General features: G+C 44.8%; 1 protein-coding gene across 7 annotated transcripts in view; it reads right to left on the bottom strand.

The window, feature by feature from the left end:
• The window catches only part of MAST2 (microtubule associated serine/threonine kinase 2), a 233,255-nt gene that overhangs the window by 13,032 nt on the left and 198,440 nt on the right, over positions 1–21,783 (bottom strand). For 6 of the 7 annotated variants that reach the window (XM_047082573.1, XM_047082574.1, XM_047082572.1 and 3 more), the window contains 10 exons: positions 20,487–20,565; positions 18,579–18,733; positions 16,155–16,230; positions 12,620–12,829; positions 7,098–7,199; positions 4,814–4,946; positions 3,984–4,045; positions 3,631–3,713; positions 2,952–3,160; positions 1,765–1,903 (listed from right to left, as the gene is read on the bottom strand). In XM_047082573.1, coding sequence (XP_046938529.1) covers positions 1,765–1,903; positions 2,952–3,160; positions 3,631–3,713; positions 3,984–4,045; positions 4,814–4,946; positions 7,098–7,199; positions 12,620–12,829; positions 16,155–16,230; positions 18,579–18,733; positions 20,487–20,565 — 1,248 coding nt within the window. Of the gene's footprint in view, positions 1–1,764; positions 1,904–2,951; positions 3,161–3,630; positions 3,714–3,983; positions 4,046–4,813; positions 4,947–7,097; positions 7,200–12,619; positions 12,830–16,154; positions 16,231–18,578; positions 18,734–20,486; positions 20,566–21,783 lie in introns of those variants that run through there. The other variant, XM_047082575.1, reaches the window with a different exon arrangement.

A 21,783-nucleotide genomic window follows, 5' to 3' on the forward strand; every position in this document is an offset into this window, starting at 1 on the left:
TTCATGACAAAGGCTTCACCCTGCCACCCCTTTATTCTGATTCCCAAATCAGCATCTGACTTCTTTTATGAGCTTCATGACTACTAACTGCCCAGATGTCTTATGGACACCATGAACTCAACCTGTCCAAAACAGAGTCACACCGCCTAAGTGGTCTTCTCAGAAAATGATTTTTGTTATCTCTGAGTTCTGTGACAAGTAGTTTATTACTTATAAAAATATCCTGGCTCCCAAAAGGTCTTACACAGTAACTAATGCAACAAAGACCAGTATTAATAATTAAAAAATAAATTAAATAATTAATTTATTATTAATTAAAAACAGTTGATTAATAATTGATAATGAATAAATAATTATTAATAAAATAATTAATATAATAAATAAAAAATTATCCCCAATTTTTTAAGAGGAGGAACATGAGGTTCAGAGAGGTTTAATGAAAAGACCCAAACTCACAGAGTTAACAACGGGTCATTTGAACTCAGGTCTGTCTAGTGTCAAAGCCACTTTTCACAAAAGAGGCTATTCCCCATGCATTAGTCCTGAGCTAGAAGTCTGGATGACATCCCAGACTCCTGCTCCCCTGCTTCTCTTCCACCACCCACCCCAACCTTTTGGTTTCCTTTCTACTTCTTAACACTATCCCCTCTCTTCTGCATCCTGCAGGTGTGGTTGTTTTGGGCCTGATCTACTGCAACAGCCTCACCACCTTTTCCACTGCACAGTAGACTCTCTAAACCTAAACTAAAATCTGTCATTCTATCATACCTTTGGCTAACAGGCCCTTTGAAAACTTGTTAGGACCCTTTATTTTTTATTTTATCTTATTTTATCTTATTTTATCTTATTTTATCTTATTTTATCTTATTTTATCTTATTTTATCTTATTTTATTTTATTTTATTTTATTTTATATGTTTATTTTTGAGAGAGACAAAGGGAGAGACAGAGAGTGAATGGGGAGGGGCAGAAAGAGAGTAGGAGACACAGAATCTGAAGCAGGCTCCAAGGCTCTGAGCTGTCAGCACAGAGCCCGACATGGGGTTCGAACTCATGAATTGTGAGATTGTGACCTGAGCTGAAGTTGGACACTCAACCAACTGAGTCACCCAGGTGCCTCCAACCCTTTAAAATAAAACCCAAACCTAACAAAAAGACCCCTGATGATCTAATCCCTGCCTATCTCTCCAGCCTTCCCTCTTACTACTCTGACCAATTAACGACCTCCATTTCCGCATACTGTAGTTCCTAGGTCTCATTCTCTCACACCTGGGTGGGTGCCTTTGCAAATCCTGTTTCCTGGCTTTAGAAAGCTCCTCTCACCTTTTCCATCTGACTTATGCCTTCCGAGAAGCAGCCTATACTCAGATATTTCTGTTCCCATACTAAACTTATGTTCTATAGGCCAGGGACTATTTTACAGTCCAGATTATAGTGCTTGGCCCAGAGAGGCCAGTAAATGTTAGAACACTTGTTTATCCATCTACTAGATGTGCCGATTCTTTCGTTCCTGCTTGGTTTCTTTAGTGGAGCTTCTCAGTGATTCTTACATGTCACCGAAGTCTTATGTGCCTGCCAGACTTACTGGCAATGGTCTTTGCATCTGGGGTGGTCAGGGGCTAGAGTACTAGGCCTAGACGGACACCCACAAGAGCACTATTTCCTAGCATCCATTCTAGGATAGATTCAAACATGCTGTGTCTGCCTCCATCTATTTAGAGATCCAAGAGAGACCCTGGACAAGGAACCAAGAGTTTGGGCATACTTGTCAGGCTTGAGGTCACGGTGCACGATGCCATAGTTGTGTAAGTACTCCAGGGCTAGCACGGTTTCTGCGAAGTACAGACGCACCATGTCCACAGGCAGGGCCCCGATGTTCTTCAGCAGAGTAGCACAGTCTCCTCCTGCAACAAGCCCAGGCTACCATGAAGGAAGGATCCAGTTCCCTATGGTCTTAGGCTTTATAGTCTCTGAGGTCCCAGAGGAGACAGCCTCACAGAATAGCCTGGTGCTAGAGACTGTGAATCTAGCCCTTCCAACGCTGGTATGGGGGCAGACAGAGTGTGGAGACAAGTAGGCAGCATGGTGAATCTGCCAATGGCTGTCAGGGCCACTGTTCAGGCCAGAGAGGGTAGGAACCCAGGCTTCCGTACTTGTGAGTGGATTTGCAGGGATGCAGCTGCGTTATTTTAGGGTATGAGTACTGTATATTATAAACACATCTGACCGAGACTTCAGCATTTGTTCACTTATTTTCTTCCTGACAACTATCCTCTGGTTTTCCAGTAAGATAACACCGTAAACTCTCAGCATGTACCCTGAATTAAAAGGGGAGTTTTGTGTTTCAACTTCAAGCCTTAGGCAAAATATCTTTGGCAGTTGTACACAGCAGCGAGAAGGGAAGTGGGAAGGCCACTGGCAAAACTGCTCTCTCTCCCCCATATGCCCCATGATGCTCTTTTATTCCATCCCCAGAACATTTTGTGTTCTCAAGGGGTGATCCCTTCACAAGCCATCAGCCAGGCCAATGGCATTCCTTTCTTCTGAGGGTCCAGATACAGTCCTCCCAGCACGTAACCTCGGGCTATGTGGCTCTGCTACCTCCTTTGTTCCTGCCTGACGCCAGCAGTAGAGACCGTCCAGGCTTTGAGGTGCAGGATTCTGCAGCTATTGGGCTGATACATCTTGTCCCAGAATGCCTCTCTTTGCACCTGACATGGGGAGCCGCATGGCAGCTACTGCTCCAGAAGCCTCTCCCTATGAGGGGCAGGGAGATTTGTGCCCACCATGGCCAAATGGTCTCTGAGATCCTAAGGCAGAAACCAATGCCAAAGAGAGATTGGGAAGCTGGGCTCTGAAACTTCACCCCTATTCAAAGCTGTTGGTCCTAGCTCAGGGCTAAGCCTCATGTTGTGCCTTGACTTCCATGCCAGGTCACCCTTCCCCCAGTACCTTCCACATACTCCATCACCATGCACAGGTGGCGCTTGGTCTCAAAGGAGCAGAACATGCTGACGACAAAGGGGTTCTCGGCAAAAGTCAGTATGTCACGCTCCACGAAGGCCTGCTGGATCTGGTTCCGTAGGATCAAGTTCTGCTTGTTGACCTTCTTCATGGCAAAGCGCTGCCGAGTGGACTTATGCCGCACCAGGAATACAGCCCTGGGAAACACAGCCCGGCCCAGCCCCCATGGGCCCTCAGCAACCTGGGCCGTGCTCCCCACCACCCAGAGCTGGGGTGTCCAAAATGCCTCCTATCACACCTTGTAAATGCACAGAACAAAGGAGCAGGGGTGAGCTTATCGATAAAAAGGATGTGGGCCCCCTGCCCATAGAGCTCTTCAATTTCCCAATAACACCAAGTCCTGAGGACACAGCTCAGACTTCCCCAGAGCTCACTACAGGAGGAGTGCTACCAAGAGAGGTGGGGACCTTGTCTGGGAAAGGAACAATGCCCACATGTCAGAGGAAAATCAACTCCTGTCTCTCCTGGACTCCTGGCTTTGGAGAGGGAGAGGGTCTATCCTGAGGCATCTGCTGCCCAGAGAATTGGGTATCATATACTTCTAGAAGGAAGAGTCCAAGGGCTGACTTAGCTCCAGTCCTGGCTACACCCTCCCCTCTGCCTTTACCCATAGGCGCCATTGCTGATGAGCTTAATGGTCTCAAAGTCCTCTTCAGAGGGTGTCTTTTTAGTCAGAGATGCCCCACGGCCCTGGAAGACAAGAGCAAAGGCAGAAGGCAGGCATGCTTCTCAGAGCCCACGTGCCTGGGGAAGCTGAGCCCCAGGATCAGCTCAGCTCTTAGTCCTGCTGCAGCCCCAGCCCATTCTTCCTCAGTCAGGAGCTGAATGACTTCTGAGACAGTATGCACAACCACCCACTCCTCCAACCCTCCTTTTAGATATTCTCTCACAGAGGACTCACGGGCCTTTGCTTCACAGGGCCCAGTCTCTGTGATTGGGGCAGAAGCTCAAGCTCTTTACCTCAACTGAATCATCTGTCTCTGGAGTGTCAGGACTGTCATAGCTGCTCAACTGGGCCATTTCTAGAAGCAAAGCAAGGGCACAAGAGAAAGGTGTGCATAGCAATGTCAGTAGTCCACTCACATCACATGACAGGTACGTGCAAAGTAGGCATTAATATTTCCTGCATCTGTGCACTCCTGTGGCTCTATCCACAGAAGAGTCACAGCTTTTGGACTTAATTGCCAAATAATACTGCCACTCCTATTTCTAGAAGTCCAGTGCCATTCATAAGGCCTGGAAAATTCTAAAAAGTTTCACTCAAATTTAGGACAATTCCTGGAAAACAGGGCCCAAGGGTCGGCTATTGGTCCCTATCCTGCTTTGCCGGATGGGGTTGGGGAACAGAGAAGGCAGGAGCAGGATGAGCACAGACCTGGGACTTAGAAGCCCAGGGTTCATGAAGGGGCACAATGTGAAGCCCCGTGTCAGGACACATCAAAGGCACAGGAGAACTTGTAAGGTGGCAGACAAGGAGGTAAGCATGCAGAGGAGGGAGCCATTTTTGAAAATGTAATTGTGGTCTTTTGTTGTTGACCTCTTTTGACATTCTAAATCCAACCCAACTGGCCTCACGCCAATCCAGATTGGGTTAATGTCAGGCAGATGTGAACAATTCTGAAGGAGAAGCTGTTTTCTGACAGAGAATACACGGTTCCTCTGATAGCCCTGAGGCCCCTGATGCTGAGTTGTGACCGTGTCCAATCTAAGTCTCTTCTCCAAGTGGCTTTCTTGAGGTTAGAGTTTGTTGGCTGTGGGGCCTCTTCACAGCCACCAGGCAGCATGCTCACCCTCTAGGGGATCCCGTGTGAGGCCCAGTTGACTAACGATGTAGCGGGGAATGTCACATTTAATCCCTTGTCCCTCTTTGGCATGGCCCTCGGCTGCTTCTAACAGGTGGTAGAACTCTTCAGGGTCAAACTCCTGTACCAGGGGAGAGAGGTGGTCAGTGGTGAGGGCTACAAGTGAAGGCTTTGGTTTTCACAGCACATACCTGGAGGAAGATGAACAAGAAGACTTTCTCTTTGTGATGGGACACCCCTGCCTCTGAATACCCAGAAACATCATGATTCATGGATCATGAGAATGGGGACAAAGTTGTCTTCCAGGTGAGCTCCAGACTGGACACCCTAAGCATGTGTTGTCTTCCTCACACTAAGAACCAAAGCTTTTGGCTTCAAGATAGCTCAACCTATTCATCTGGTCCAAAGCCTTCTGCCAGCCAGATGGCACTATCACACACACACGCACAAGTACGTGCAGGCCTGCCTTCAGATATTTACCGAGCACCTCCTACGTGCTAGGACTGGAGTGCCATGTGGACAGCACATGAGTCCTTGTCTGCACAGAGCACAGAATAGTGAGGATTCTATTTACTGAGTCCCTACTAAGTGCTACACTCTGGGCTAAACCCTGCTAACACCTCTATGACCTCAGTGAGGAAATCAAGGCCCAAATAGATGCACTGATTTATCCATGGTCAGAGAGACAGGAAGGGACAGAGAGCCAGCATTCAAACCCAGGCCTGACTCCAAGCCCTGTCCAAGCATGGACTTCATGTTCTTGAGGAAGAGGCCCTCTGCTTGACCACAAGTCCAGCTTCCACGGCTTCCCTCATCTCTGGTCTCAATATTTTGGAGAAACATCCACTGCCAGAGGAGAGTAATCTTACTCCCCTATGAATTTAAAACGTGGATTAATCTACTAGGCAAGATCTGGAAGTCCTTCTAACTTCTTATTCTTTCCTCAGTCCCTGGTCAGAGTGTCTGTCTCCTAAACCCCTAAAGCTCCTCCATCTACCTCTTCTCTGTGCCCCTACCACTGGCCTCCTCAGGCCACTCCTATCTGCACACGAACTCCTGCTTCTGGCTATTTGCCTGGTCATCCTGCCCTCTCTTCCAATTCACCATCCATGTTGCCACCACAGTAATCTTTCTCAGGAGTAAATCTGATGGAATGTTACTCATAAACAAATAGGAACCCATTAGTGATACATGTAACATGTATAAAACAAAACAAAAAAAAATTATGCTGGTAAGAAGTCAGAACATACTACATAATTTCATCTACATGAAACTATACAAAGGGCAAACCTATCCACAGTGGAAGAGGGCAGATAAGCGGCTGCCTGGCAGTGGGAGGTGAGGGATGGGAGAGAGACTGACTGCAAAAGGCACAAGGGAACTTTTTGAGGTGAAAGAAATGTTCTCTATCTCAACTGCAGTGGTGATTATGCAGGTGTGTATATGTTCAAAAAGGATGTATTTTATTGTATATAAATTATGCGTTAATAAAGCTGGTTAAAAAAAGTAAATCTGACCATATCACATTCTTTCTGATGGCTCCAAGTGGCCCTCAGGATAAACCCAAACTCTGGAGCAGGGATCCTGACCCTCCATGATGCTTCCCCGCCTACCCTCCAGGTTTCTCCCTCACCAATTCTTCACACTCACCCTGTGCTCCATCGAATGCCCTTCCCGGGCAAACTCATAATCATCCTTCATGTCCCCCAAGCTTTGTGTCCTCTAAGGAGCTTTCACCAAACGTCCATCCCAAGGAGGACTAAGGCACCTCCTTCCTTCCCCATGTTCTTGTCACACTTTGGACTTCCCTCAGTTGCAACACTACTTGCAGTATCATAATTATTATTTCTACGTCTCCATGCCTCCTACCTGAGGCACTGAAAGACCAGCTCCACTACAGAGGGAGTACCTTAGGCTCAGGGACTCTGCTGTGTTTAAGTCTGTGTCTCCAGTGTGTGGCGTGGAGCAGGTGCTAAGTGCTGCTGCATGATGAACTGATGGACTCGACTTGTGCCAATGGAACTGGCCTATGCTCCTCACCGCCCAAAGCCCACTCACCTGGGGTCTGCTCAGTGTGTGGGGGTCAGACGAATACCCCTCAGGACCAGCCATTTTCCTCACAGGAACTCATTTGGGCCCAATGCCAGCATACCACATTTAAACAAGGACGTCAGCAGCAGAAATGACGGTGGTACTACCATAGTTCTGCCGTTAGCAGGATACTTCCTCTGTATGCCCCACCCCCTCCCAACCTTCTCTGGAGTCCACTCACCAGGCATTCCAAGAGCCGAGCTGGGCGGGCAATGACAATCATCAGCTTCTTCACCAACTGCATCACAAAAGCCACTTCTGAACTCTCTGAGCGCTCATGAGCCTGTAGAGAAGACAAAGGTTGGTTAAGCAATCCACTGGCACATCGTGGTTGGGCTAATGCAGGACTGGGCTGGGCAGAGTGGACTCTGGGGAGACACAAGTTGGTAGAACAGAGACTTCTGCAAAATGAAGGACTTAGGGAAGGCCTGTGTGCCATGAGAGACAGCAAGCCGCTCACAGGAACTGTGTGAACTTCAGGACACTACATGACACCGGGGAATGTCACAGAGACCCTGGCTCAAGGGACAATCCTCAGGGGAGTTTCATTGTTCACTCCCCACCCCAGGCAGAAGGTCAGGAATAGAAAGGCTTCAAAGCAGGAGTGATGCGACCAGACAGTATTTTAGAAAGATGGCTCTGGCTGTAGTGTGGATGGTGCACTAAAGAGCACAAGCCTAAAAGCAGAAAAACCCATTAATGGACTGCTGTAATAATGTGCATAAAAAAGGCATAAATCAAGGCAGGAAGAATAGAAGGAAACACAGTCTGGGGCCATTTCAGAGGTAGATGACTGAGTACAGCGGAGGGTTGGACGAAGCAAGAAGAGAAGGGAACTGCAACTACAGTTTTAGGGAAAGTTCAGTGAACCCATAAATAAAATAGGAAATATAACAAGTAGTTCAAGTAAGGGAAGGTGGAGAAGCTCCATTTTGGATTTGCAGAGTTTGAGATACCTAGATTAGATACTCTATTGGGTATTTACTCAGCCCAGGAGCCTTTATCTTTTTTATGGAAACTGCTCTGACTTCTAGTAGCTACAATTGTATCGTGTGGCTGAACCTTCCATCCCACCTCCAACATCTGACAAGTGTGGATTACTCTCCTAGGAATGTAAAAATGGACAGAAAGACAACTGTTATTTATCGGTGTGCTAGAAGAGTATAATCTACTGTTGGATGAAAAGGGATGGCCACATCTACCAAAGAGACCTAGGAAAAGCAGCACAGAGAAAAATGGCAGGAAGGGGAATCACCACTTCCTGAGCTTCCCACAGTTTCTGGTTTCTAGTTTTGGTCCCTTAAGACCGGGTTGCATTCCTGTCTTTAATTCTCTAAAACCCACCCTTTTCATCTTTATAATTAGTTTCTCCTTCCTGCTTAAACTACTTTGAGTTAGCTTTCTATTACTTACAACCAAAAAATACTAACCAATCTGGAAGTCGAAGTGGGAGTGGAACCAATAAACAGTGGACTGGAGCTCCAATACTGACCAGGGGCTAAAGAGAACAGGGAGAGAAGCAGCCAGGTGGCTGTCCTCAACACATGGGCGACAATAGAAGGCACGGAAGATGAGGCTGTCAGAGAGCATGTGAAGAAAGGAGGAAGAGGAGACCAACACTCAGGGCTGTACCCTGTGGAACATCAACATTTAATACTTTTATTTTATGTATTTTTAAAGGTTTTTTTTTTCCCCCAATAATCTCTACACCCAACATGGGGCTTGAACTCGTGACCCCAAGATCAAGAGTTACATGCTCTTTCGACTGAGCCAGTCAGGCGCCCCCTAAAGCCAAATGAAAAGCATTTAAGAGATGGGCAAAAAAGGAATTTGTGAAAGGGCAGCAAGACTGCAAGACTGGAGAGAACAGTGCCATGACCCCAAGTGGGGGAAAAGTCCAGGAGACAGATTCACACTGTAGAGCTCTGCAGAGTTGTGAAGAAGGATGAGGACGGAAAGAGGCCATAGGATCTCTTCGGCAACTGGTTGCTTGGTGGCAAGCTGGTTGCTTGTTGACTTTAGCCTGAAACAGTGTTGTGGAATGGTGGGAAGGGAAAGTAGAAGGCAGAAGACTGAGCAGGTTGTTAGACTGAATGGGTTGTTAGTAAAGAAAACTAGCAAATAAAGACCATTACAAAAAAAACTGGTTATGAAATGAAGAGAGAGGCTGGGCACTATGTGAAATCTTGTTTATTCTTTTAAGACTTAAACCAAATAGCCACTTTGTGAACCCTCACTGAGATCCTCTGCCTGTACCTCCCACCCCACCCAAACACATAAGAAGAGGAACTAACTGCTCCCTCTTCTATGTTTTGTTTGCTTACATGCCATGGTGCCACATGTTTGTTTTTTATTTTAGAGAGAGAGAGCAGGAGAGAGAGGGAGATGGGCACAGAGAGAGGGAGAGAGGGAAGGAGAGAGGGAGAGAGAGTGAGAATTTTAAATCCATGCATGGAGCCTGACTTGGGGTTCAATCCCATGACCCTGGGGATCATGTCCTGAGTGTCAGACATTCAACTGACTGAGCTACCCAGGTGCCCCCCACATGTTGTTTTACAATTAGTTATCTGTTTCTACGGCTACACTGTAGAGCCTTATGAACAGAGACACTATGTCTTTTGTTCTTCCTTTACATGCTAAGACTAGCATAGTGCCTCTTACAGAGCAGATGCCAATGTTTGTTGATTAAGTGTTTGAAAATATGATCTTAGGCTCTGGAATAAGACAAACCTGGGTTTGGGTTCTAGCTCTGTTACTTAAGAAATGAGTTACCTTTGGGGCGCCTGGGTGGCTCAGTCGGTTAAGTGTCCGACTTTGGCCCAGGTCATGATCTCACGGTTCATAAGTTCAAGCCCCACGTCAGGCTCTGTACTGACAGCTTGGAGACTGCAGCCCGCTTCGGATTCTGTGTCTCCCTCTCTCTCTGTACCTCCCTACCTCACGCTCCCTCTCTCTGTCAAAAATAAATAAACTTAAAATTTTTTTTTTTTTTTTTTAAAGAAATGAGTTACCTTGGGCTAACCTAGCTTCTTTAAAGCTTTGGTTTCCTCACCTGTAGACTTACAGAATAGTAGTACCTTACCTACAGTGTTGCTATGAAGATTAAATTAGATAAATTAAATGAGATAATGCAGTATCTAGTATGCATTAAGTGCTCTTCAATAACAGTTATGTTTATTATTTTAAATATAAATTTTACCATGCCATTTTCCAAATTACAACCATTAATAATTTTCCCACTGCCTTTATGATAAAACCTAAGCTCCTCACAGACACTTCAGCCTTTGCCCATCCCTTCCTAATTTTCTCTGCAGGCATCCTTCACCTAGTCATGCCAAACTACTTTATCTGCAATTCCTGGAATGTCCCAAGTTCCTTTACACCTCTCAGAGTGGCCTGATTCCTGGGGCTGGCTGGTGCCAGCTGCTGGTGGGCAGACTGACTCTAAGTGGTTGTTCCTGTGTATCTTTTGATAACTCTCATGATGTATTTACTGTTTACATTTGTTTTGTTTACACAGGTTTGTAAATATTATTGCCTAAGATGTTTGTATATAACTTGTAGCTTTTATTTATTCAAAATTCACATGTTAACGACTTATGATGGTGTCCTACTCCCACCATTATGTGGTTAAAAAAGAAAATAATTCCCCTCAAAAATTTTTTTAATGTGGAAACAATAACTTTCACAGGAGAAAAAAAAAAAAAGGAAAAAAATAACAACAAAAAATTTTTCCCTAGTGAACTCCTACCTACTTGTCAAGACTCAACTTTTCCCGAACTCTCCATGCAGAGTCAGCATATCTTCCTCCGTGCTCAGAACTGACCTCTAATATTTAGTGCTCACCAATTCACAATTACTATAACACACAAAAGTGAGATAATTCACGTACTCAGTGTAGTGTCTGGCACACAGTACACTTCAATAAATGACAGCTGTTCTTTTTACTTGTTGATGGGTCTGTAATCCCACTTAACAGCAAATTCCTTGAGCTGGAACCTGCAACAAACTTTTTTCTGAATTCCCAGGACCTAGCAAATTAGGGAGCAGATGAATGCACTGACTCCATATTCAGTGTTCTTGCTGCACCAAACAACCTACTCCCAGGGGGACAGGAGTTTGGGAAAACGCCTGAAGGTTTTGGGCAAGGCTCTGACTTTAGCATTTTTGGAGATCAATCTTAGATATACAAACAACCTGGGAAGTCACTCTACCTTGATCCTTTGCCTGATGCCACAATCCCAGATTCCTATCCACTGTTGGAAAGTTATTCTTGAACAGAAACAAAGAGCTGCCAGGGATATGCATGAGAATTTAGTTGCCTAAAATCAAATTTCTACAATGTCTGAATTTAAGTATTATTCTTGAAATAAGAAAAAAATTTTTTTTTGTAGAAGGAAGTAATTTTTCATCTATTAAATCAAAACTTTTCTCACTGTAACACTTGCCCACTGGGTTAACAGGCCTTTTAGAGAATGGAAAACAATCTGCTACCTATTATATATGAGAAATCTTCCAATATTTGAGAGTAATAATCATGGTCATTTTTAATCATCTGTCTCTAGATTCAAGTGTTTCCTAATTAAAAAAAATAAACTCCCTGTTCCTAATTTCTAGACCAACACACTGAAGTCCTGTTTGATCATTAGCCCTGGGTTCTCAGCTCAGTTGGTACTACCCCAGAGCAAGGTCATAGGTCTAGAAGTAATAGGGGCCTGGACTAGGAAATACTGTAGTACACAAAGAGGTACATGTCCTTCCCGTTAAACTGTACTAATGGTGTAGTATGGGGCAACTGTCATTTGAGTGGGCAGGCATCTGACCACCTATTTGTAGAGACCAACAGGAAAGCAAACTCTGGAGCATGAAGCAGTAGTTAAGAACTCACTGGACACTCTGGTCTTGACCATCTCTGGGTTATTTTATCTCTAGCCTCCTAGAGAAGACTTTTCACACTGGGGAGGATCGGGTCTCTAAATACCTAAATCCCTACTAACAAAGTTCTCACCATGTAAACAGAATGTCAGTGAATAGATAAACCCATAGTACAAGCCCCAGCCTGTTTCCACTTGGCTGAGCAGAACCAGTCTGAAGGCTCTGCTTATACCAGTATTTCTACTAGAAGAAAACCCACCACAGCCGCTGGGGCCACTTTTAGGCTTTCAGTATTTTTTTTTTTTTTTTTTTTTTTTAAATTTACATCCAAATTGGTTAGCATATAGTGCAACAATGATTTCAGGAGTAGATTCCTTAATGTTCCTTACCCATTTAGCCCATCCCCCCTCCCACAACCCCTCCAGCAACCCTCTGTTTTTTCTCCATATTTAAGAGTCTCTTATGTTTTGTCCCCCTCCCTGTTTTTATATTACTTTTGTTTCCCTTATGTTCATCTGCTTTGGGTATTCATAAACACTACCAATGTTGGAGCCTCAGGCAGAGGAATCAGAATCAGAAAAAGAAAAACCCCCCAAAACCGAGTTCTTCTCACACCACACAGGCTTCTCTTAGCAATGCAGGGGACTGAGTAGGAACCAAAGTCCATCAGCAACCACACTCGGGGGTGGACTCTGCACATGAGTAAGGAGGTGGGGGCAAGCTGGCTGAGAAGACTGGAAACAAAATCTTAGCCTTAATCTTATCTTGGAATTAATAATCCACTACCTCACAGAGAATTTACCAGAATTCCAGCACAAGGACACTCACATCTTGCAGAAGTTTCTCTAAATTCTCTTGAAGCTCATAGAAGTAGTGTGATGTAATGAGACGACTCCGAGATTTATCCAGGCAGTCTCGGGCCATCTCAATCACCTGATGATGAATAAAGCTCAAGGTTCCATCTGCCAAGGGCAACACACTGTCTGGAGTGTTGGAGGAAATGAATTCTGCAAGACGCTCTTCCATTTGTGCGGTGGCCTGCAAATAAAAGCAGGAAAAGTGACATTTCGCTTCTAGTTCCAGCTCACTTGGGAGCTCAGCCTGAAGGACCTGGTAATAACCTGAAGATAAGCTCTGTGATCCTGGTTTCCAGATGTTGCATTTGGGGAACGTGACAACTGGACATATGAAAAGATCACCGTCAGGTGAAGTCAAAACATTACAGTCAAGGCCCTCTCTCACGTGACCTTGCCTATCTCCCCCCACTTCTTGGAAGATGTGCTCTTTTGCTCTGAGGACCTGGAAGTGTTTGCTGCTCTCCCCCTTTAGCATGCTGCTTCATGCCTGTTCATGCTGTTCCCTGTATGTAGCTTTTTCACCTGCCAAGCCTGACTGGCAAACTCCTATCACTCCTCTAATCTCAGTTCACACATCACCTGTCTCTCCTCTGGGAAGTCTTTGATTCCTCCAGGCAAATAGGGTTTCCTTTCCTCCATGCTGCCACTAGACCTCCTTGTGTATAGGCACTGCTAGTTTCTAAACATTTCTCTAGACTGGGAATTATAAGTCAGAGAGAATTTGATTTATTTCAGGATCCTCTTACTTGACCTTAGGACTCAACTCAACTAAGCAGATGCTCAGAGAGTGTTTACTGAAGGTGTGAACCTGCCTCCTCACGGACCCAGACCTTCAACAGAGCAGAACAAAAGTTTAGCTCAGAAGCCTCTGGGGGACCTAACTGCACAGTCACGTCAAATGATAAATACACACCAGTTAACAAGTTCATAGCTGCCAATCTAGGACGTGGCCTAATCTTTCCTTTGCCACCAGATGGCAATTTCTGATTTCCAGTGTGTGTTTAGGTGGATATATGTGTGTCTGGTATTTTCATCATAAGCATTTTTGCCACATTTTTACTGTATAATTAATTGGCCATAAGGCAATTTTGCTGTATGAAAAAAATAGCTGGTTGACAGTTTGGTTTCATTTCTCCAATAATGCAGTATTCCCATTTTGTATCATATAAACCTTAGCCTTCATAATGGTCTATACAGTGGCACCGAGTTTTGAACCCACATTTCCCATAGAACTTTGGAACATCTATAAACTGACATGTGACAACATGCTAAGAACAAACAGTGTGGAAGGCTTTCACAACAATACAGAACTCAGTTATAAATATGTACCCAAGTATTTAGAGAAACTGATACTTCTCTTAATGAAGGATGAAATTTTGGTCAAAAAAGAAAAAGTGTGATGCCAAACAAGGAGATGAATCAACAAGCAAAAACAAAATGTATAATACTATGACCAAAAGACTTTGAAGACAAATGCTTACGTACAGTCAACAAAATAAAATCAGTTATTTGTGCTGTATTGCAATTAATCTACACTACACATTTTGAACGTATACAAATATTTTGTGTATTTTGCTTGCAAATAGCCTTTTAATTTTGTGATTTGTTTTTTGTGTTTCATTATGTTCTTTTCAATGAATGTCCCTCATTTATTTTTTGCGACCTTATCCTTTACAACAAAATTGCCCAATGGCCAATTAGTTATGTAGTAAAAGTGCTTATGGAAAAACTACCCAGAACTATGTATATAAACACACATCTAAGTACAAACACACACACACACACACAGTATGTGGAGAGAGAGAGGAAAGAGAAGGAAAGGAATCTTAACATATTTTTTCTAACAGTTCGTCTTTACATGAATGACTTGGAGACATCCATACGAAACAAATACGCAATGTTAAAATGATAATATAACACCTAACATTTAAGCAGGAGGAGATGCATTTTAAACACTACACACTCCCAAATTTCTTTGTAAGGATCAAGCATAAAAAAATGATTTCCTAGGGGCTCCTGGGTGGCTCAGTCGGTTAAGCGTCCGACTTCAGCTCAGGTCATGATCTCACAGTTCGTGGGTTCGGGCCCCGCATCAGGCTCTGTGCTGACAGCTCAGAGCCTGGAGCCTGTTTCAGATTCTGTGTCTCCCTCTCTCTCTGCCCCTCCCCCACTTGCACTCTGTCTCTGTCTCAAAAATAAATAAACATTAAAAAAAAAAAAAAAGATTTCCTAGCTGTTCATTCTGCCTATCTTCCTCACTCTTACTCTCTAATGCTTGTTCCAAGGCATAGAAAGCACAGACCACAGGGCACTGGGCAACAAAGAAACAATAGCTCACACTGAGTGCTTATTATGTCCTGGGCACAGTTAGAAAAGCTTAATGTCCATTGACTTTCATAAACTCTCTATGAGATCAATACTCTTATTATCCCAAATTACAGATGAGGCAAATCAAGCTCAGAGAAGTTAAATAATCTGTCCGGGGTCATATAGCTAGTAAATGGTAGAAGCAGATTTAAACCCATTCAGTCTGGTTTCAGAAAGTGTGTCCTTCCTAACTGTTATGCTTCACTGTGTATGTCAGGAGGGAAAGTACAGGGTGTCATATCATTTCCCTAGGCCACCCACGTGTGTGCAGAAGACTATACTGGAGTCTAGAAAAAGGACACTCTCAAAAGAGTAGGAAACCAACTGCGCACTGCAGATCCTATACACAGATGAACAGACCCAGGGAAGTCTGGACAGAGGATGAAGATAGAGGCTTGAGGACTCCATGCTCCTTGCTGTCATGGACCGGGAGGCTGAGTCAGTCCCTGGTTCAGACAGAGCTGGCTGTGTTCTGCAGGAATAGGGCCTGGCACGAGAAGACCAGGTCAGAATGTATAGGCGTGCTGTGCAAAAAGGGAAACAAAGGCCTTCGTTCCATACACTTGGTGGTTTCCAGCCAAACCATAGAGCTGTGGAACCTACCTCTGCACTATCCCAGGAGAGTAATCTGCCTTCCTCCTTCAGCATTTTCCTGCTTGAACACTCTGTCTCCCACTTTCCTGCTCCCTCTGGCCAACCTCCTGCCAGTCCAGCACACCTGTCTGCTGTGCACTCTATGGGCCTGGTAATGAGGCTCTGCTTAAGAAATCTGCATCAAAGGAACGTGCTCTCTGATAGCTAATTCCATTCTATGGGGACCCTGACTTACAGACCTGATGTGCATGGTTAGAAACAGGGTCCCCAGTTCTTCCCTTCCTCACTAACATATAGCAGAACATCTTTGTAACATTTCTCTCTAGATACCTCTCCAGGGAGTGAAGAAATATAGGCCCTGCAAGCATGAGCCCCAGACTCATAGTCCTCTGCTGCCTGCCTCTTCTCCAGCAGTCTGGAAGCCTTGTGTTTGTATCCTCCTCCTGCCAGGGACCTTTCTGCTCTTCTTGATTACCTATGGAGAGAGCATTCCATCCCCTCACCCTCAGTCTTCCCACAGGGGCAGCCCTCCTCAGAATCCTTACCTTGGGAAATCTTTCTTTGTACACATGATTCATCATTATTATTTCACTGTCAAAGGAAACTGGGGACCGTCCAGGACTAAATAAGAAAGAAACAACTGTGTTACTTCAGTGCCATGGAACTATCAAGAAGAAAGATGGCCATTCCCAGAGTCCCACTCCCACAATGTCTGCAGAGTTCCCTCCCACTGTCTGCAGCACCTACACACTCCCACCTTAATGACTACTGACTTCTAGAGTCTTCCTTTTTCCTGAAGCTCCCAGTATACCTTGTTTAGCTCAAAATGCTGCCATCTGGAACTAGGCTACTTTCCTGCAAGAAGCCTAGCTTTCACAAAGACCTTTGCCAGTGCCTGAAAAGGCCTAGAAAGGAGGAGACTACTCCTGAGACTACCTGTGGTCTTCCTAGGATGACCTCCCCCAGAACAGGACTCTCTGGGTCTTCTTTGCTTTGGCCAGTAGATTGAGTATACCCCAGCATGTTCTAGGAATCAAATCAAATCAAACCACCACCAAAACAGCCAAAGGAAGACAGTGTATACCTGTATCTTTTTCCAAACATGCTGGAGCCAATGAGGCTAACTTGGGCTCTGACCTGGGGGATAAATGAGGCCAATCCAGCTTATAGTGTGTTATAAGCCTGGGTCCTCTATACGTTCTCTCCCACGTGTGGTTACATCTTCTTAAAGGATTTCAAAGTTTGAGCCACACAAATGGATATTTAGGTCCTGCCCATTTTGGTGCCCCTGACATGTGACCCCAACTGAGCTAGGTTCAGAACCGTTCCTCTTTGCCTTTCCTCCCTGGTGTGGGGCCATGGTCTGCCTGCTGTATCAGTATACATTACCAAGTATTTTAAGAGTAATACAGCAATGGGGCACTTGGGTGGCTCAGCTGGTTAAGCGTCTGACTTCAACTCAGGTCATGATCTCAGGGTTTGTGAGTTCGAGAACTGCAATGGGCTCTGTGCGTACAGCTCAGAGCCTGGAGCCTGCTTCGGATTCTGTGTCTCCCTCTCTCTCTGCCCCTCCCCTGCTCACACTCTGTCTCTCAAAAATAAATAAACGTTAAAAAAAAATTTGTTTTAAAGAGTAATATAGCAGGGATTTCCCTGAGATACTGTGGTCCCCTCAATCTCAAATGGCCTAAGATGTACCCTTTACCCTGTGGATTACGGAGAACACCAAGATTTGGGTGTTCCTCTGAGTGAGACAAAGAAAGGCACTGGGATCCACACTCCACAACCACTCATTTGTGTTTCTCATCCTCTACACTACAGTCCAGTGATCATCTTCATCAGTCTATGAACTCAAACCAGTCTTTATGGTCTGGCTCGGCCTATTCCCCAATACTCATAGTAGCAACATTACCTGAGGCGATTCTTCCTGGGAGGCCATGCTCCTCTGGGTCCCCACCCCGAACATACTAACCAATTTATTATTTCCCAGGGGCTCTGGAAAGCTGAACTCAGTCATTAAAGTCATGCCCATTTTAATTTCCACCCTCTTCCTTAATCTGGAATTATGGTGCAATTTTATCAGCTAATGCCAAAGAAAAGAGTGAATTAGTCTAAGGATTCACAGACAAATCAGCTGCTACGGTTTGTATGGTTTGATGAGCCCAGCTGAATCAGGGAAATGAGTTAGATTCAGATGGGCATTTAATTCTGCTTCTGAAATTGGCTTCTTCCCTAAGTCAGCCACAAGTGTCTTCAGCAGCAACTTTTGTAGCTGGCCTAGTTCATATACCCTGGGACGGTGGGTTCTGCAGCCAGGTAAATATCAGAACAGATCATACTATTACTCTCCTCTTACTGAATGGAGCTTAAAGTATATTTCTACTACTAACTACTTTTTTTTAATGTTTACTATTTCTGAGAAAGGGAGAGACAGAGCACGAACGGGGGAGGGGCAGAGAATGAGGAGACACAGAATCTGAAACAGGCTCCAGGCTCTGAGCTGTCAGCACAGAGGCTGACACGGGGCTCAAATTCATGAACCACGAGATCATGACCTGAGCTGAAGTTGCATGCTTAACCGACTGAGTCACCCAGGCAGCCCTCTATTGCTAACTACTTTCAAAGGGAAAAAGAGAGGGACCACTCGATAGCATCATCAGATATGCTTGAGTGTCACTGGACTTAACTCATTTGAGCTGTGTCAAGGTGCTGTGCCAGGGGTTGGCAATCTATGGCCCACAGACCAAATCTGGCCTGCTGCCTGTTTTTGTAAATAAAGTTTACAGAATGTCTATGGGTGCTTTCGCACTACAACAGTAGAGTTAACTAGTTGCCACAGGGACTGTATGGCCTACAAAGCCTAAATTACTTACTATCTTGCCCTTTATAGAACATCTGCCAATTCCTATGCTGTGGAAACAGGCTGAGTTCCATTGGTCCTGGGGTAGCAGGCAGAGAGGACTCCTTACCTGAGGCTGCGAGAACGGGGCCGCATGGCTGGGGACTGCCGTCCCTCCTCATCTGGTACACTCTCTGTGCTGAAATGTTTCGTCAAAAAGTGCAGCTCATCAGCTGTAGGCTGGAAGGGCAACTGGTGAAGCTTTTCCTGTGAGGAACATGATGACTAAAGGGAAAAACATTAAAAAACAGCATTATAGGCATGTCTAAGTGCAGTCCAGGAACAGAGAGAACTTCCCAGTCAATGTGAACCCAAAGGTAACCAAAATCAGGCCTTCTTTGCTTTGTTCCTTTTAGTCTCCACTGTGTAGGATTCCCCTCTCTACTCCTTCAGTGCCTTTAGTCCTGAGGAAGCCAAGATACTAGGAGCCGACTTGAAAACAATTAAGAATTCCAAACATGGCCCAATGACTGAGATTCCAGACAAGAGCCCACTGCCAACCATAACAGACCTTTGAGGGAGCGAGCGTGCTACGACAGGAATCCCACCAGATGCAGCAACTGCTGTGACAGCCCTATGCAGCACCAGAATCAGTGAAGTCCCCCTTTCCTGACAAGGGAGCAGGCAGATCTAACACCATTGGCTGAGCTTCCGTTCACCAACTGATGAAGAATCTGGGGTTCAAATATCTAAATCCATTTAGAGTCAAAGCTGCAGCACCACACTGAGGAAATTGTTGCCACAAGTAAGCCTCAACACCAAGTGAAAAATCAGAACTTTTTTTGAGCTACCGGCATAGGCTTCTGTCATGGAATGCTATCACATGAAGCTGTAAATATCTAGTGGGAGGTCTCCACAGGGCTCTGTCTTGGCCACATTTTTGGAAATAGTTTGGATAGAATTTGCAAAAAGTATCTTCACCCAACTGCCACTAAGATGAAGTAAAATTGGTTTTTTAAAGTATCCCAATAAAATAAGCTGCAGCCATGGGTTGAGTCTATTAAAATTTATTGAACAGGTATATGTCATATATATCTTTATCTTGCCTTAGGTTAAAAAATCATCATCTGAGTAAAGGGTTATAGGGAAAGGGATATTTACCAGGCAGAGATCTAAAGCTTAACTGCTGCTAAAAGACCAGTGAGATCTTTGGATTAATTTATGAGAAATATCTAGGTCAAGGGAGGAAACGATACTCCTTTTACCTGCTTGGTATTCGTGAATGTCAAAACTGCCTAGGAAGACCTGAAGAATGGCGGAAGACATGGGGAATGGGTCATCCAGCCTGCTGCCCAATCCAGCCTGCAAAGCCTATAATACTTACTATTTGGCTCTTTACAGAAAAAGTTTGCCAACTTTGTCATCCTGGCTTCAATTAAAACTTGCTCAATGAGGAAGACTCATTTTACCGTCAATTGTGCACAGCAGCAATTATGACATCTGTTGTGTTTTAGGCTAAACCTTCTCTAAAAGAAATATAACTAGAAGTTTTAGAGATAGGCTTAGCTTTTTTTGCTGATATATATCAAACTTCAATATAAAATATCATCCTTCCCTTCTTTTTGAAAGGAAAAGGTGAAAGAGGAGAAGGATGGTCCACCAGGCCTTTGGGACATGGGAGGGTCTATCTGCTCTTGGTTGCAGGCCTAGAAATAAGTTGGGGGAAGATTCTTGCTTAGGATCCCCCATGTCTGGCAAAGCAAAAGTCCATCCTCAAGACCTCCTCTAACTCAACTAGGAAAAATTGATGCCCAGAGAGCATGCTGGTTAGTTCTTTCCAAAAGTGTTTAATGGATTTGGCTATAGCTGTTAAGGGCCACCACTGCCCCACTGAGCCTCATCCCAAACAACCTGAGTTTGGCTTTGGCAGGAAAACTGAGAATCACTTTGCAGCACCCTTTAAGGACAGGCAGCAATAATCTGTAGGGAAGTATTTCCTTGGGGTGATGGAGGTAGAGCCACAGATTTGGCTACTTACTGAGACAGTAGAGCTAGGAGTGTTGGTTCCATAGCCTGAAGAGGGCAAAGAGGCCAAAGACCAGCGCCGTCCATCAGTCCTATGTAAGATTAAGAATATTAGGCAGTTTCCACAGGACCCCACCCTGAGCCCTGGACCTGCCTGTCTTTCCATTAGCATTTTTTGGGCAGCTGGTTCACTGGTAGGCTCTTCTTGGTCTCTACACAGTACTGCTCGGTCTAGTACATGCTTTCATGTCTCTCTCCCACATGGGGCCTATGGTTGTGTGTTTTCCACTGCAAAGACAAACATCTCTGACTAAAAAGAAGTCTGTGACTTTGAATAAGAACATCTGGTATATAATATTGCGGTTCTGAAATAAAAATCTTTATACTTTCAACCTATTTACTTTTAGAGAAGCAATGACAGAGGGCTCCAGCTAAAGGCATCACCACAAGGAGAGAACTGCCACTGAAATGCAGCTATTCCTTTTTCCGAGGACTCCATGTGAAAGGCTCTTTGGTCTTCCCAGGCCACTGGGTTGATAAGGAAGAAGTGGATCACCATCTGTGTCTGAGTATGAATTAATCATTGGCAAACAGTCCAAGGTTACTTAAGATCCATTAGGGCCTATAAAACCAGTCTTTGAGAATGTTTGTAAAGAGTGACAGTAACCTCATGAAAGAAGAGTGAGGTGGCACAACCTTGGCTGTGTATAAGATTTTGGAGTGGGCTTCCTGCTGCTCTTGAGAGGATGCACCTCAAAGCTCTCATCACAGAGAACCACTTATCTGCTTTGCTGTGGAGGAGAAAGAGCAAGCAGGTATCTGGTTTGAAGCTTTTAGTACGTGGACAAGTGATTCTTTCCTGGACTATGGGATGTGCTGTTCAACAAGTGTTTTTTCTTATGAAGCCTGGGGGGATAGCCTGGTCTGGGTGAAGATGGAGAAAATTTCTTTTCTGCTCCCACAGAACCTTAGAACATTAGCAATGGAAGACGTTTAGAAGTTAAATACCCTTAATCTTTGAGAAAACACTAAGGTCCAGGAATTTGGGTGATTTAGTCCAGACTTCACAGTTAAGGGGAGTGGGGAGAAGCAGGGGGAGAAAGGAGAAAAAAGAGGACTCAATCTTGCCAGGTCTTTCCCTTTTGAAGCATTCCTCTCCACCCCCGCCAATACTCAGCAGCTTTTCCTACTATATTCTGCAAGGGGACAGTCCAGGGTTCCATGCCACATGCACCTGATTCAAACTTCATGCCACCCAGGCAGCTAGTTCTGCTGGAACCTAGTCTCTGAGGCAAAGAAATGTCCAGGAG

The sequence above is a fragment of the Lynx rufus genome, unplaced genomic scaffold (genome assembly GCF_022079265.1).
Source record: "Lynx rufus isolate CCGP_SWC_20201006 ecotype Redwood Valley unplaced genomic scaffold, mLynRuf1.p SCAF_2, whole genome shotgun sequence".
Classification (NCBI taxonomy): Eukaryota; Metazoa; Chordata; class Mammalia; order Carnivora; family Felidae; genus Lynx; species Lynx rufus.